General features: G+C 40.9%; 1 protein-coding gene across 6 annotated transcripts in view; it reads right to left on the bottom strand.

The window, feature by feature from the left end:
- Positions 1-12,833, bottom strand: part of LOC100748212 (venom dipeptidyl peptidase 4) — a 310,210-nt gene that overhangs the window by 255,813 nt on the left and 41,564 nt on the right. For all 6 annotated transcript variants that reach the window (XM_033319882.1, XM_012383458.3, XM_012383459.3 and 3 more), the window contains one exon: positions 12,750-12,833. This exon is cut by the window's right edge and continues 2 nt beyond it. In XM_033319882.1, coding sequence (XP_033175773.1) covers positions 12,750-12,833 — 84 coding nt within the window. The remainder of the gene's footprint in view (positions 1-12,749) is intronic.

The raw sequence follows: 12,833 nt of genomic DNA, 5'->3' as shown, positions 1-12,833 counted from the left end.
GTTTTTACGGCCACTTCAGTCCCGGCGATAAGATCAAAGAAATAGCTCGCAAATGCCTTCTTTGTGTCGAGCCAAAGAGGGTTGCGCGGCGGGTTCTGCACGCGCCCCTACGACGAACTGTTCGCAAACTGCTGTCGACCTGTTTACGAACTTGCCTGTTTCGCGTTTTTGCATATCGCCGACGAACTCGGCCCTGGGACGCGTCTCTTTTGACTTATGCCGCGTTACGATGCCTGTTTCTCGCATACAGCACGTCGCAAAATGTGAGAGGCGTGTTTGTACGCTTCTGTTTTAGCCGAGTAACACGCTACCGCGCGCTAATTTACCGATCAATAATCGTAGTTATACTTTGTTAGACTGTGGATTTGTACGCGTTCGTGAGAAAGGAGGATGTTGAAAAAAGCGATCGTCTTTGGTATCGATCGAAGTCGAAAGATTCACGTAGAAACCTTAGGAGAGTTTGCCAAGCAACGAACATTGTCCGATCGCTTTCCCGAGAAACGATGGGAAAGTCGTTGAAAATAAATGCAAACGCGCGGATACGACGATAGCGATGGATCTCGCCCGAGCGTTAGTTTACATCGTAATGTGCAAATATATAAAAAATAGTATCTATGGCGACGTTCGATAGGTAAAATAAATCTCTGCTCGGGTTCTATCTGTGTTTGTAGAATTTTAAATTCTAACTGCGTCGTAAAGCAATGATAAAGTTTTTTCCAGGCACAGGTTGCGTATTTCTCGATAAACATCGGTGATAAAGTTATAAAGCTGTGCCAAGATGCGCCTCCATCTTCCGTATAGTCTACGGTAAGTTTATCAGTTAATTAAGAATCGGTTAATTAAGGTTCCTTAGAAGTTGACCCGTGTGAAACTCTTTGATTCGTTGTACCGATAACGAGCTCCGTTTATTTCGCTAAATAACCCTCTCCTTCGGTTATTGTTGCATAAAGAGGCTCATTATCCCATAAAGCTACCGAAATTTCTTTCTCGAAACAGATTACAGCCTCCGGTAAGCAGAGTTCGTACAGCTACTTCGAATTAAAAATATATTTAGCAAATTCGACTCCTCCACGAGATAACATCCTTTATTACAAGAACCCTTAAAATTCTTTCTTCTTCTTCTTCTTCTTAGAAATTACGCAGTCGAGTGACTTTGCCCAATCTTAGCTACAGTCCTTTCTCCTTTCTTTTCATTTTTATCTCGTCGCTAGACATTTCTTTCTAAACTAGACCTTCTCGAAACATATACAATGGCCAAGAGAAGTATCTCGTGCATCGTTGTATTTATTATAGAATTTACTAATTAGTTAAATCCAAGTTACGTTGAATCCGGTATCGCGGTGTACCGTAGCTGGAAAAGCGCGAACTATGAAAACAGAATGCGTGGGACCGCTTCATTGGTAAACGAAGGTACACGTGCTCGTACGAGTACCTTTCGCAGCCGCTGCTACCTAAATCTCCTATAAACGCGTGAACGTGCAATTTTCTCGAGGAAAATAATATTCGATGGCAGAATTACGATACCTGATAACGCCGGAGGAAGCAAAGTTTATCCGAGTGGAATTCACGAGAAATTTCAACGAGAGTCGTGGATCGTCGGCCGCGGAAGCTCGCGTTTCAAAAGCCTGCCGCGACGCACAATACACTTCAACAACGTGAAATATGGAGAAGCCGAGCCAGAGATATTGCATAAATCACACGTCCGCGGAAAATATTTCGGGCGAAAAAGCTAAGCCACGACTACGCCCGAGTTTCCTTTTTGTTCTCGCGTGGATTCACCTTCGGACAACAACGGATCGCCGATGAGAACAAAGTCGCAACGGCCATAACGAGACGGTATAAATAACGCAAAGCGAATAACAAGGCTGAGAGGCCTTAAAGAATGCAACGATCGCTAATCTCATCGAAAGCTTTCGAAGTATCGACTTGATCGGTTCACTGAGTCGACCGAGCTACGTGAAACTACAGGCTACGCTGATCGAAAGTAATCTGATAAGGGAATTCTTTTGGAAAAATAAAACGAAAGAGGATAGAGGAAGTTGGCCAAGAAAATACCTTCGGCTGACACTTAACTTTCAAGAAGTAGCCTCGCTCTCTAAAATGATCAGCCTTCGTTCCTTCGGCCAATACCTGATGGCCTCACTGCCTTGTCATGATTGCCTCTCGTGTCTCTCAGGCAACTTGCCAGAAACCTCGCCGTCTCTGCTTGTCTCCTTTCCAACCAGAAAATTTTGTCCACAACGATTCGTATCACTTGTTACGTGGCGGCATGCGGACCACACCACGTGACAGTCGCTACTGCGTCTCTCCACAGGATGCAGCAACCTTTGCGGATCGATTATGCAACGCCACCGATTGTTTCTCGTCCTCGTCTTCGTTGATCGATTCGTTTCTTTTCTAAATGTATACGCGAGAACGTGCAGAATCGAATAATTTATTAAAAACTAGACTAGAATCTATCGGTTAAATAATATTTCTTCGCTGTTGAATGACCGGCTAATTAACGATTAAAAATGAAAAATTATACTGCTTTACGTAGTTACACGATTCTCGTAAAAAGACAGCACGATGGAGAATTTAAACGACGTTTTAACTTTAATTTTGTAACATTTGCCGTATGGGAGGAAAAAGGGAAAGATATTTTTGCACTGCTAAATGCTTGAGTAATTAATAAATAGCGCAGATGCGCAAGAATGTGTAGAATCGAATAATTTGTTAGAAAGCCTGGTCGACTAAAAGTTATAGGCTAAATGGTAAATAATATTTGCTCGCTGCTAAATGGTCGGCTAATTAATAATTATTTAATTCGATGAAACTGCTTTACATATTTACGCGACTCTTGTAACGAGACAGCACAATGCAGAATTTAAACGATGTTTTAACTTGAATTTTATGAAACCTTGCGTACGAAAGACGAGAAGAAACGCAAAGTGGTACAACTTCCGTTTGCTCGCCTCATTTTTCATCCACCAAATCTGATGAAATTAAAATGTTTCCCGTGACGTAGAGTGTACACGACTGCAGAGAATATGCAGCTCAAGTGAAGCCAAACAAACTTGACAAAAAGTTCCCTCAATCGTACAAACACCGAGACGAAAAACTGTGACAGACTCCAATTGGCAAAGTAATTTGCCAATAATCAGTGTGACTCACAGGAGGAAAGAAACGATTTCTAAGTACATAATGTCCGCGTGAACCACCGATTACCAGTTGTGCAACGACACCGTGTTTCATCGAGCGCGGCTAATCACAAACCTTTCCATCTATCGTGGAAACCTCTAATGAAGGCATGATTGATGCTTGACAACTTCTCTGGACAAATTAAACGCTGAATGAAATATGACAACGTTTCTTTCTCTTCCTCGATTGAATCGTTTGCTTGTCACGTCGCTTAATTCCTCGAAAGAAAAAGCGAAGAACATCGATGAAATCCTGTGAATCACGCAAGTGCTTTGGCACTGAAGTTCGAAACATTTCGAAAAGTGGAGTTGTAACACTAGATTTTTCTGTGATTGCGGATTTTTCTGGAAATTCCTATTTTTCAGAATACAATTAACAAGGTAGAATATCCGTGAAAAATTGTTTCGCGTTCCAAGTAACTACAGATGAAACTATACGTTGGATATTTCGTGTGTCTTTTTTTCTTTATATATATATCGGAGATGGAAGGTCACCGGAGCCTTCCCTCTGGAATTTTGGGAAAATCTCAACACTTTAATCTGGATTCTACCATAGCCGTAATTAAGCAATTGTAATTCAATCCGATTGTACTCGTTCAAGATTTGTGATGATAAGCTTGGGCTCGAGGCGACAACCAGTCGGCGAACGTAGGGATGAACCAGCAGTCAAATTATTACAAGAACATATCACAAAAATAGAAAAGTGGCTGCAAGATAAACAGATAAAAGCAAACCGCGATAAATGCAACCATATTACGTTCACACTGCGAAAACAGATACCACCAAACATCCTACTGAACAGCACGCACATACCGCAAACAAGGCAAGTCAAATAACTAGGATTCCACTTAGAAACACAACTCACATGGAAACAGCATACTAAATCGATAATAGACAAAATACAGACAACAAGTAGACAAATACATTGGCTGACAAGTCGAAAATCCAAATTAAGCATAGAAAATAAATTAAAAATATACAAAACAATCATAAAACCAATCTGGGCGTACGGAATACCACTATCGGGGACAGCAGCAATGAGCCATATAAACAAAATAAAGACAGTACAAGCTAAAATTCTTAGAACAATAGTAGACGCCCCATGGAACGTTAGAAAAGAGGACATACGAGGAAGGAATACCAACGGTCAAAGAGGAAATTAGCAGATACGCGGGAAAATACAAAGAAAGAACAGGAACACACCCAGACCGGCTAGCTGAGGAAACGATCAACACCTCATACATGGATAGAAGACTGAAAAGGACACCCATGTGATAATCAAACAGCTAAAAAATTCTAACAAATGTCCTAACTGGGCAAATTATTTATAAACCCTTGAATGTAAAGAATTAAATAAAAAAAAAAAGGATGAACGTTTTGCCTAACAATGGTATGGAACAGTAGTATAGCTCTCCTTAAAAAGAAATAGTTGTAGCGGCACTCGACAACGGTTTCTGTCCCGTGACTCACCACACGCAGACCCTATTCTTCGGATAAGATGATCACCAAATGACGATGCATCTCCACAGTACATGTTCAGCTAGCCTGAGGACCCGTTATAAATCTCAAGATTTAGTTAACTAAAGTCTTTCAAACAGATAGACAGTCTTTGTTCCAACTACGGGGAGATGGGGGAAATCTATATTACATAAAAAATTAGAACCATCGGATGATACAACACTTTTATTTAAAGAACCAGAAGACACACAATTTAGTGCTACGAAGGATCAAGGATAGATATTCACAGAAATGTACCAGACGAAGCAACAACTGATCTACAACGAGATATCGTGAATCCTGAAGCTGTTGTGGTCACAAGAAGATGGGTACGTCACAACGATGGCCAATTCACGCGAAGATTCATTATACGCCCCTAACTCTAATGAGAACCCGACATATATATATTATGGGCGTTTTGTATAATACAATTTCGTGAAAAAAGATCCGTGCTTTAGTTACAACTAATTCGACGTTTGTGCATTCATGGGAAACATAAAGGTGGAAAAATACACAGAATACACGGAATATCGGAGTACGGTACAGTACAGTAAAACTCCATTTATCCAACACGGTCGTGGGACAAGACGTATCGGATAGCTGGATCAGTCGGATAATGGGAGATCGTCAGTTCTCCCTTAGTTCGCTGTTTATTCATTCATATAATTGGAGTTAATCTTCATATAACCGGATTTGAAATTCGATCACTGCTGATACTCGGATATCAGATGGGAAGATTAAGGGAAAATTTCTAAATAATAACATTCGTTCGCATAAATGGTACGTCGCGTGGTACCAAGACTTACGCTTGGCCAATAAAAGCCAATATATTCGGTAAATCGGCCACATCGCAAGGATCATCGTCGGTTTGCATAAACCGATAAATCGACTTGAGCTGCACGCAAAAATGTATGAAACTGTAATCAAAATATACGACTTCGTCAAGATACAGGGTGGACAAAACGAATGTTCACATAATCTAACTGCTCGTTTGTGTTGGTAAAAATATAAATTTCTATAAATATTCACCGTCTAGTTAAAACTACTTCCAACTCTCGTGAACAGCTCAATTAGTGCTGTTCTTACTTCCCCTCGCTTTTTCCACACCCTTTGGCGATTCAACGTTTCACAAAGCGGTTCTTGTTGGAAGAGGAAGCGTTGAAGCGTGCACTTCTGGTTTTTCAACGTGAAATGCTCGAAAATTGATGTGCCTCGGCGGCACAGTCGTCCACATTCAAAGGGAAAACATCTAAGTTGGTAACACAGAGCCCGGGCTGAAATTAATTCACCGAATGGAATCTTTGTGCCGGGGAACGAGCCACGTCTAGCGGAGGGCAATGAAAGTGAAGTTTCCACGAGAACGTACGGAACAATGGTTCGAACAGCGTCTAGGAACGGCGCGGCGTCAAACTTGGCCAAAAGCTTCTCCGTTTGTGGACGGCGGAAACAAAGGAGATCGCTAATCCCAAAATAAATCGAGATCATCGATTACCCTGCTGGAAACATTCAGAGGTTAAGAAAGTGGCGATCCCTTTACGTTTTTTTGTCTTCCATGTCTCAGGCTGAACAGTGCAAATTGCCAAAATGTTGCAAGGTTTGACATAATCGTCCTGTCGCGAGAAGCTTTAACAGATAGATTTGAAGAGTAAGCAAATAGCGATTTTTGTACTTCTCCGAATTGGAAGATTAAAATTGAAAAATATTGTAAATTGGAAAATATCGGCAGGTTCGAATGTGCATTGTGAAATGCAAGATGTCGATATTTTTCTGAAACGTTTAATTTATTACGAGAAGTTGTAACAAAAAGATCGTCATTTTCTAATTATCGTTAAGTTGTTAATTAGATCTTCCATTAATCAAAAACTTCTATAGTTACGATATTAGAAATTTATATCGATTATATCAGTTTTCTCTTAAACGTAGATAAGGGACCATTTAGCTTCTTTCAGTGAAATATATTTTAGAGATGTTATCATTCGAAGCGTTAATACCTACTATTATTTATTACGCTCATTTCGTTCACGAGAATCGTCGATCTTCTCGTAGTTCTGAAACATGCTTTTTCTAAGACTATTTTCCTTCCTCGTTTTCCTCCCATCGTTTCTTCAACCCATTATCTTCGCTCTAATATTATACTTATTGTCCGTTGGTTGAGTATAAGTGGACTACGAATATTCACGGAAATTCACATTTTCACGAACACAGTCAATCGCATAGATAAGTAAACTTTATCGATCGAATATCACGAGTACTTTACATTCGATATTTCGTATATTTTTCTACTTTTATTCATTCTTCTCGCCTCTTTTCAACGTATCATCGCTGTCCTTTCGACGAATATCTTGCAAAAGGGTGTAAAAATCTGTAAAAATATACAAACTCGTATCTTTCGATATTCCCTTCGTTCGCTATATCTCAGAGTTGCTAGAAACTCGATTTCGTTTTTCCGTGAAACATCGAACGAGACAATGCGATGGTTGGCCAAAAGAAAACATCGTTTCCGTTGAAAGGTGCCAGTCACCGCGCGGGTGCAACAGAGTTTTCATTTCTTTTCCATCGATGAACCACTGACCCGTTTATTTCATTCTTCGAGAACAATACCTGCAAACTCGTTCCGTTCCTTTATCATCAAAAAATCTCCATCATCGATCCGCTTCTACGACGACCGATCGAACGTCTCGCAACAAAACCCATCCTCGCCAAATTTTTCTCGTGCGATAATACAAAATTCTACTAATTACGAACGAAACTCTAAACTATACGCAAAAGTTTCATTTATTCCGTTAGGTTCATTACACTATATCCATTAGTACAGTGAATACAGTACAATACTAATAATAAAATATAGTATAATAAATACGTACAATATCTTTTTTTTTACTTCAACGAAACTAAGTGAAACGTTACTTAAATTCAGTTTTCGTTATCTTCGCCTGTAAAAATCCCTCGTTTCCATCTTACTTTCGTTTTAGAAACGCCACCAATTTATTAGAAAAGCAAGCGACTGTACGCAGGATACGGCCTGTATCAAGGGATTAAGAAAAACAAACGCGAAAAACGGAAAACTACGGCACGACAATCACGGACGAGGGTTCGTTGTTTTTTGTCGCGAATTCTCCGCTGAGATTTTCGGGTTCGCGAGCGACGGGTGGTCGAAGGAAAAAAAGATAGCGCCGTGATTAATTCCCCTACGTGACCAGCCGCTCATCAAGGCGGTAATTCAGTGATTGTTGAAAATGATGTTTGCCATACGTAATGGCGCAAATCGATAGGCTCGTATAAGCAGAGGGAAATTAACGTCGTGCCATCCGGTACACAGGACGCGCACGCTAGATACAACCGGCATCGAAACCCTCAATTTGCGGCAATAGCCTGAGCCTCTCGCAGCAAGGGACGACTCTCTCGCCAGATCCATGATCCCTCGCTTGCTAATTACTACCTACGTCAAATTCCCCCGATTGCAAACTGCTGCGTCCGACAACCGCAATAAAGATTTCGCCGATTAATCGAGATTTCGACCGGTGAATCTCCGGCCGGCCGTCTCTCGCCAACCGATGTCTCCGTTGTTACATCGTTAGAAATTTCACACTGCGGAGCAGTGGAAATCGGATATATTGGGTTGGCAACTAAGTGATTGCGGCTTCTGTCAATACCACCCGATGAAAAAAATCCTCAATCACTTAGTTAACAAGCCAATAGTATTCCAAGTAGAATTAATTAGCGTCAGGGAATTAACGCGTACTTGTTTGAATGTACGCGTGAATACATAGGGATTCGAGAGCAGGGTCGATCGATCGAACAGCGCTCGTAGAAAATACCGTGGCTGCCAAAATCGAGAAACTTGGATCTTTTATGGGGAATATTCCACGTAGCGACGGGAATACCGTGATATAGAATTCGAATGGGATTTAATTGCTTGGTAGATTATTAAGCTGTGGCGGCACTCGGCAACTTTGTATATCCTCCAATAAGTCATCAATATCTTAATGGTCCTTCCGCAGAATATTAGAGAAGAAGACGTGCGTGGCAACGTTCGCGGTTGCTTAACAAACGCGTGGATAGTGGGAATATCGAGGGGCGCGAAAAAGAAAAAAAATCTAAACATAAATATTACGGGCATACCTCGTAATAAATGATCGGATCAAACGTAAATATTACGGGCGTAGTTCGATGATCGGGCCAAATATAATATATAATATATAATAGCTTGTTTACGTTTTCGGCCCAAAATTCGTAAACGTAGCTTAAGGGGTTATTTAACGCACTACGACGAATAACACCTCAAACCAGTTAGCTATTGCGACCACTTTGAAAAGCGTGAAATCGCAGAAAGTAAGCGACGACGAGTATACTCGTCGAACGCAAAATATTTGTGGCCGTTGGGGGCGACAAATGAAACAAATGGGACAAAAGAAGCATTGGTGTTTTAACAGCGAAGCGAGAAGTCAACGGTAACCGAGAATTGTGCGAAACGAGTCGAAGGCAAAGATCGTTGAATAAATCTATCGCCGAACACCGACGAGTATTTCTTTGCTTAAATCAACCCTACACCGCTTCAGAACAAAGATGCAATGAAACGACTGTTTTGTTTTTCAATGTTCTTACGATTTATTGCGATTTACCGCACTGACTAAATTGCTATTTAAACAATAAATTGTAACCACTTTGTACGCGCGACGGATATGCTCGTCGTAACACGAAATAGTAGCATTTCTTCGTGACGAGTATACTCGTCAGGAACAGCTAGTTAGCTGTTAACTTCACTACGGAGAGGGCAGGGACACAGCGCAGTGCACGCTGGAACTCTGTCCGGCGTGGGAGCTGCCCCGCTAGAAGCGATGTTGAGAGAGTCACAGGAGTACGAGGCCGTCCGCCTCTTCCGCGAGCGAGTTATGCTCGCGAAGGAGCGAGCAGAAAGGGAGAGTAAGAAAAACTCTCACCCTTGTAGGATAAGACGATGGAGACGGATGGCAGTCAGGCGGCCTAGAGCCGCTTCGCCTCTTCTGCGAGCGAGTTATGCTCGCGAAGGAGCGAGCAGAAAGGGAGAGTAAGAAAAACTCTCACCCTTGTAGGATAAGACGATGGAGACGGATGGCAGTCAGGCGGCCTAGAGCCGCTTCATCGCCGTCCCAACGGACCACGACTGAAAGGGGCGATAGCGCTAGGCTCCTAGGGGCAACGGCCCTCCCCCTCGCCCCTAACGCCAAATTTAACAGTCAGAGAATTATTAGGACTAGCTCGGACAAGAGAAAGCAGAATGGGGTGCAGCGGAAGATAACTCACGAGAGATTCCTGGAGCACTCCTGTCATACGCGTAGGATGGTCATCGTGGAGTTTTAGTCGGTAGGAGTCCGACACTACTCTGCTGTTACCCGATTATTAGTAACAGCGGAGTGTCCATGAGGATTTCTCCACATACAGAAAAAAAGAAGAGTTAGCTGTTAACTTAATCACTTGATTAATAACGCTGGAGGATGGACAACGTCGCTTCTGCGGAGGAAGATACAAGCGCCGATAGAAACGTTGGTTAATCGTTTCTTGGCTTTTGTCTATTTAGACGGATGCCAGGTATCCAAACGAATGGGACACTGAGTTTTCTTTGCGACTAAGAGATGGCACATTCAGCACTTCTTACAGTACACTTCTCTTTTCCAAGAATTTCGACTGCATTAATGCGTAAGTTTTCTTTCCCTCCTCAAGAACTTGTTTCTTGACACTTGCAGTGTTTCCTACGAGAGTTTTTCAACTCGCTTTTTTCAAATTGGGTCGCGTCTATCGAAGAAATTATCTCTGATTTCTGTAGAGATAATTGATAAACCTTTAACAATATCGATGTAATTAATTTAAACGTAGATCGTTTGATATAAATTTCGTGTTGCTTTTATCATACGAAACGAAGGGAATGGGAGGAATGTATATTAGAACTTAAAGACGAATTTAAATTTCAGTTGATAAAGATTGGCTTACTTCTACGTGAATCAAATAAGATCAACAGAACCAATGACGATAATCAACGTCCTTCTTTTCTTCCTATTTCTTTCTTTCTAATTTTATCGAAATTGTTTTTTTTTTTTTTTTTAACAGAGACCGATCAAAAGTAAGCAAGAGGATTCCATAGCACTCTACTGGTATCGCGTAATAATAAGAAATATTCTGCTCGCGTCCTTGTGTCGTGTAGGCAGTACGACGGAAGGTTGTGGCGAGGATGAAAAGTTAAAGTTGAAGTGTCAACGAACTCCAAGAAATAATTAAGAACCTCATCAATTTATCATGAAATGAGCGATAAATTAGCTGAGTGCTGTACGATCCTCGTGAGATGTGCGCAGCAAGCTAGTATATCTACAGATACAATAATTTAAATTTATGGAGAAAATTTAACTGCGTTTTTCAAAAAAAGGGATCGTGTACTATTCCCTCTGTTATTTAAGAGCATACTACAATTACAATGGGAGGGTAACTGGCAGCTAGCTCCTTTACTGGTTGATTTTGCTTTTGAAAGGATATGCTCTTGAATTTTTAACACTTTTTTATAATAATGGTCGATTAGTTCATTTGGATGACAGACATTCTGATGTAAGAATAAAACTGGAGAAAACGTTATACAGAAGTACTATAACTACGCTCCGAGAAGTGTCACCGGGGTCACTAAATGACTCATAGATATTTTAGGTTAGTACCAAGTACGGAATAGTGTCGTATCCCTATACGACGTCAAGCTTCTGGACGAGTATTTCGCATCTATAGAGGACACTATTGGCAGCAACCTCGATTGAGTCACTATATTCCAACTTCCAAGCGTTCCATCGCTTCCTGAAGGTCTGCGTTCTCTATTCCCTCCTTCTATTTTACTTCTTTATTTGTCTACGTGATTTTATTCATCTAGTAGGAAATTTGATCGAAACTCCGATCTAAAATACTAGATAATAAAATTTCATCAGAAGGAGATTTCAAAATGACATTGAAACGAGACTGAGATGACATTTTGAAGTTTTATTTTCAACAGTGGAGACTGACGTACTTTGACAAGGCTATACGCTATGATCGATTATATTTAGAATTCCTATTACGATAAACTGACCAGTCACTTTTCACTTGATTTCGAAAGCAAAGGTCACTTTATGCTTTAGGCACCTCATTATAATTCATCTCCCCAGCAAAACGGCTTTCTTACGCTGGCTGAGATCCAAGAAGTGCGATCAACTAACAATCGCAGAGGAATTACGCGTGTTTATATAAACTCGTACTCTCAAAGGTGCAAATAACGTAACAGAAATTTGATTATATCTCTAGAAAATTATCTTTCACAAAAGTTGTAATATTTAATCAGTACTAACAGTCTCCACTAAAGATAACGACAAAGACAGATTGAGAATCCAAAACCTAAAGCATAGTAAAGCATCTTTTGTTGAAAGTGAGAAGCGTCCAATTCTCGTGCAGAAAACCACAGGAATTCTACCTCTCTCATAAACCTAATCTTCCATGCGGCATATAACATACGGATTAATAACCCAAGATCGAATGCATAGTTTCAGCAATCTCCATTTTCATTTACTGAAACTGAAAAAATGCGATCTTGGTCGAAAAACCCAAAAGAATTCTCTTCGGAAAAGCTAATCTTCTAACTTATAAGCTGAAAACGCAACATCCAATGCGTAGTAACAGTAATTCTCATTAGCCAGAAGAAATATGCTTTAGTGAAACTGAAAATAATGCGATCTTGGTCCGGAAAGCCACAAAAATGTTCTCCTAAAAGGCTAATCTTCCATAGAACGCCTAAGATGCAAACCGAAAACCTAAAGTCTAACACACGGTAACGTTAATGCTCGTCAACAAAAGGAAATATCCTTTGCTAAAACTGAAGAAGATGCAATCTTGGTCCAACAAGAGCTATGTCTGTTCTTCAGAAAAGCTGATTTTCCATAATGCAGCGATATGAGATATTTTTATTGTGGAAGAAATAATCCGCATCTGGCGAAATCAAGCGTCGCGCGCGGTCTACTCGCAATTTTTCGCCAAACGGTCCAGAGAACGAGTAGTATTTCACGGGCCGTGGAAGAAATATAAGATATTTACCACTGATCCACGTGCCGTTGAAGCTCTTCGGAGATAACGAGCCCGCCAGCCATTCTTCAAGAGAAATACCAGGTGCGGCTGGCG

The sequence above is a fragment of the Bombus impatiens genome, unplaced genomic scaffold (genome assembly GCF_000188095.3).
Source record: "Bombus impatiens unplaced genomic scaffold, BIMP_2.2 scf_0217, whole genome shotgun sequence".
NCBI lineage: Eukaryota > Metazoa > Arthropoda > Insecta > Hymenoptera > Apidae > Bombus > Bombus impatiens.
Note: the sequence above shows the minus strand (reverse complement) of the source record. Positions and strands in the feature narration are given on the sequence as shown.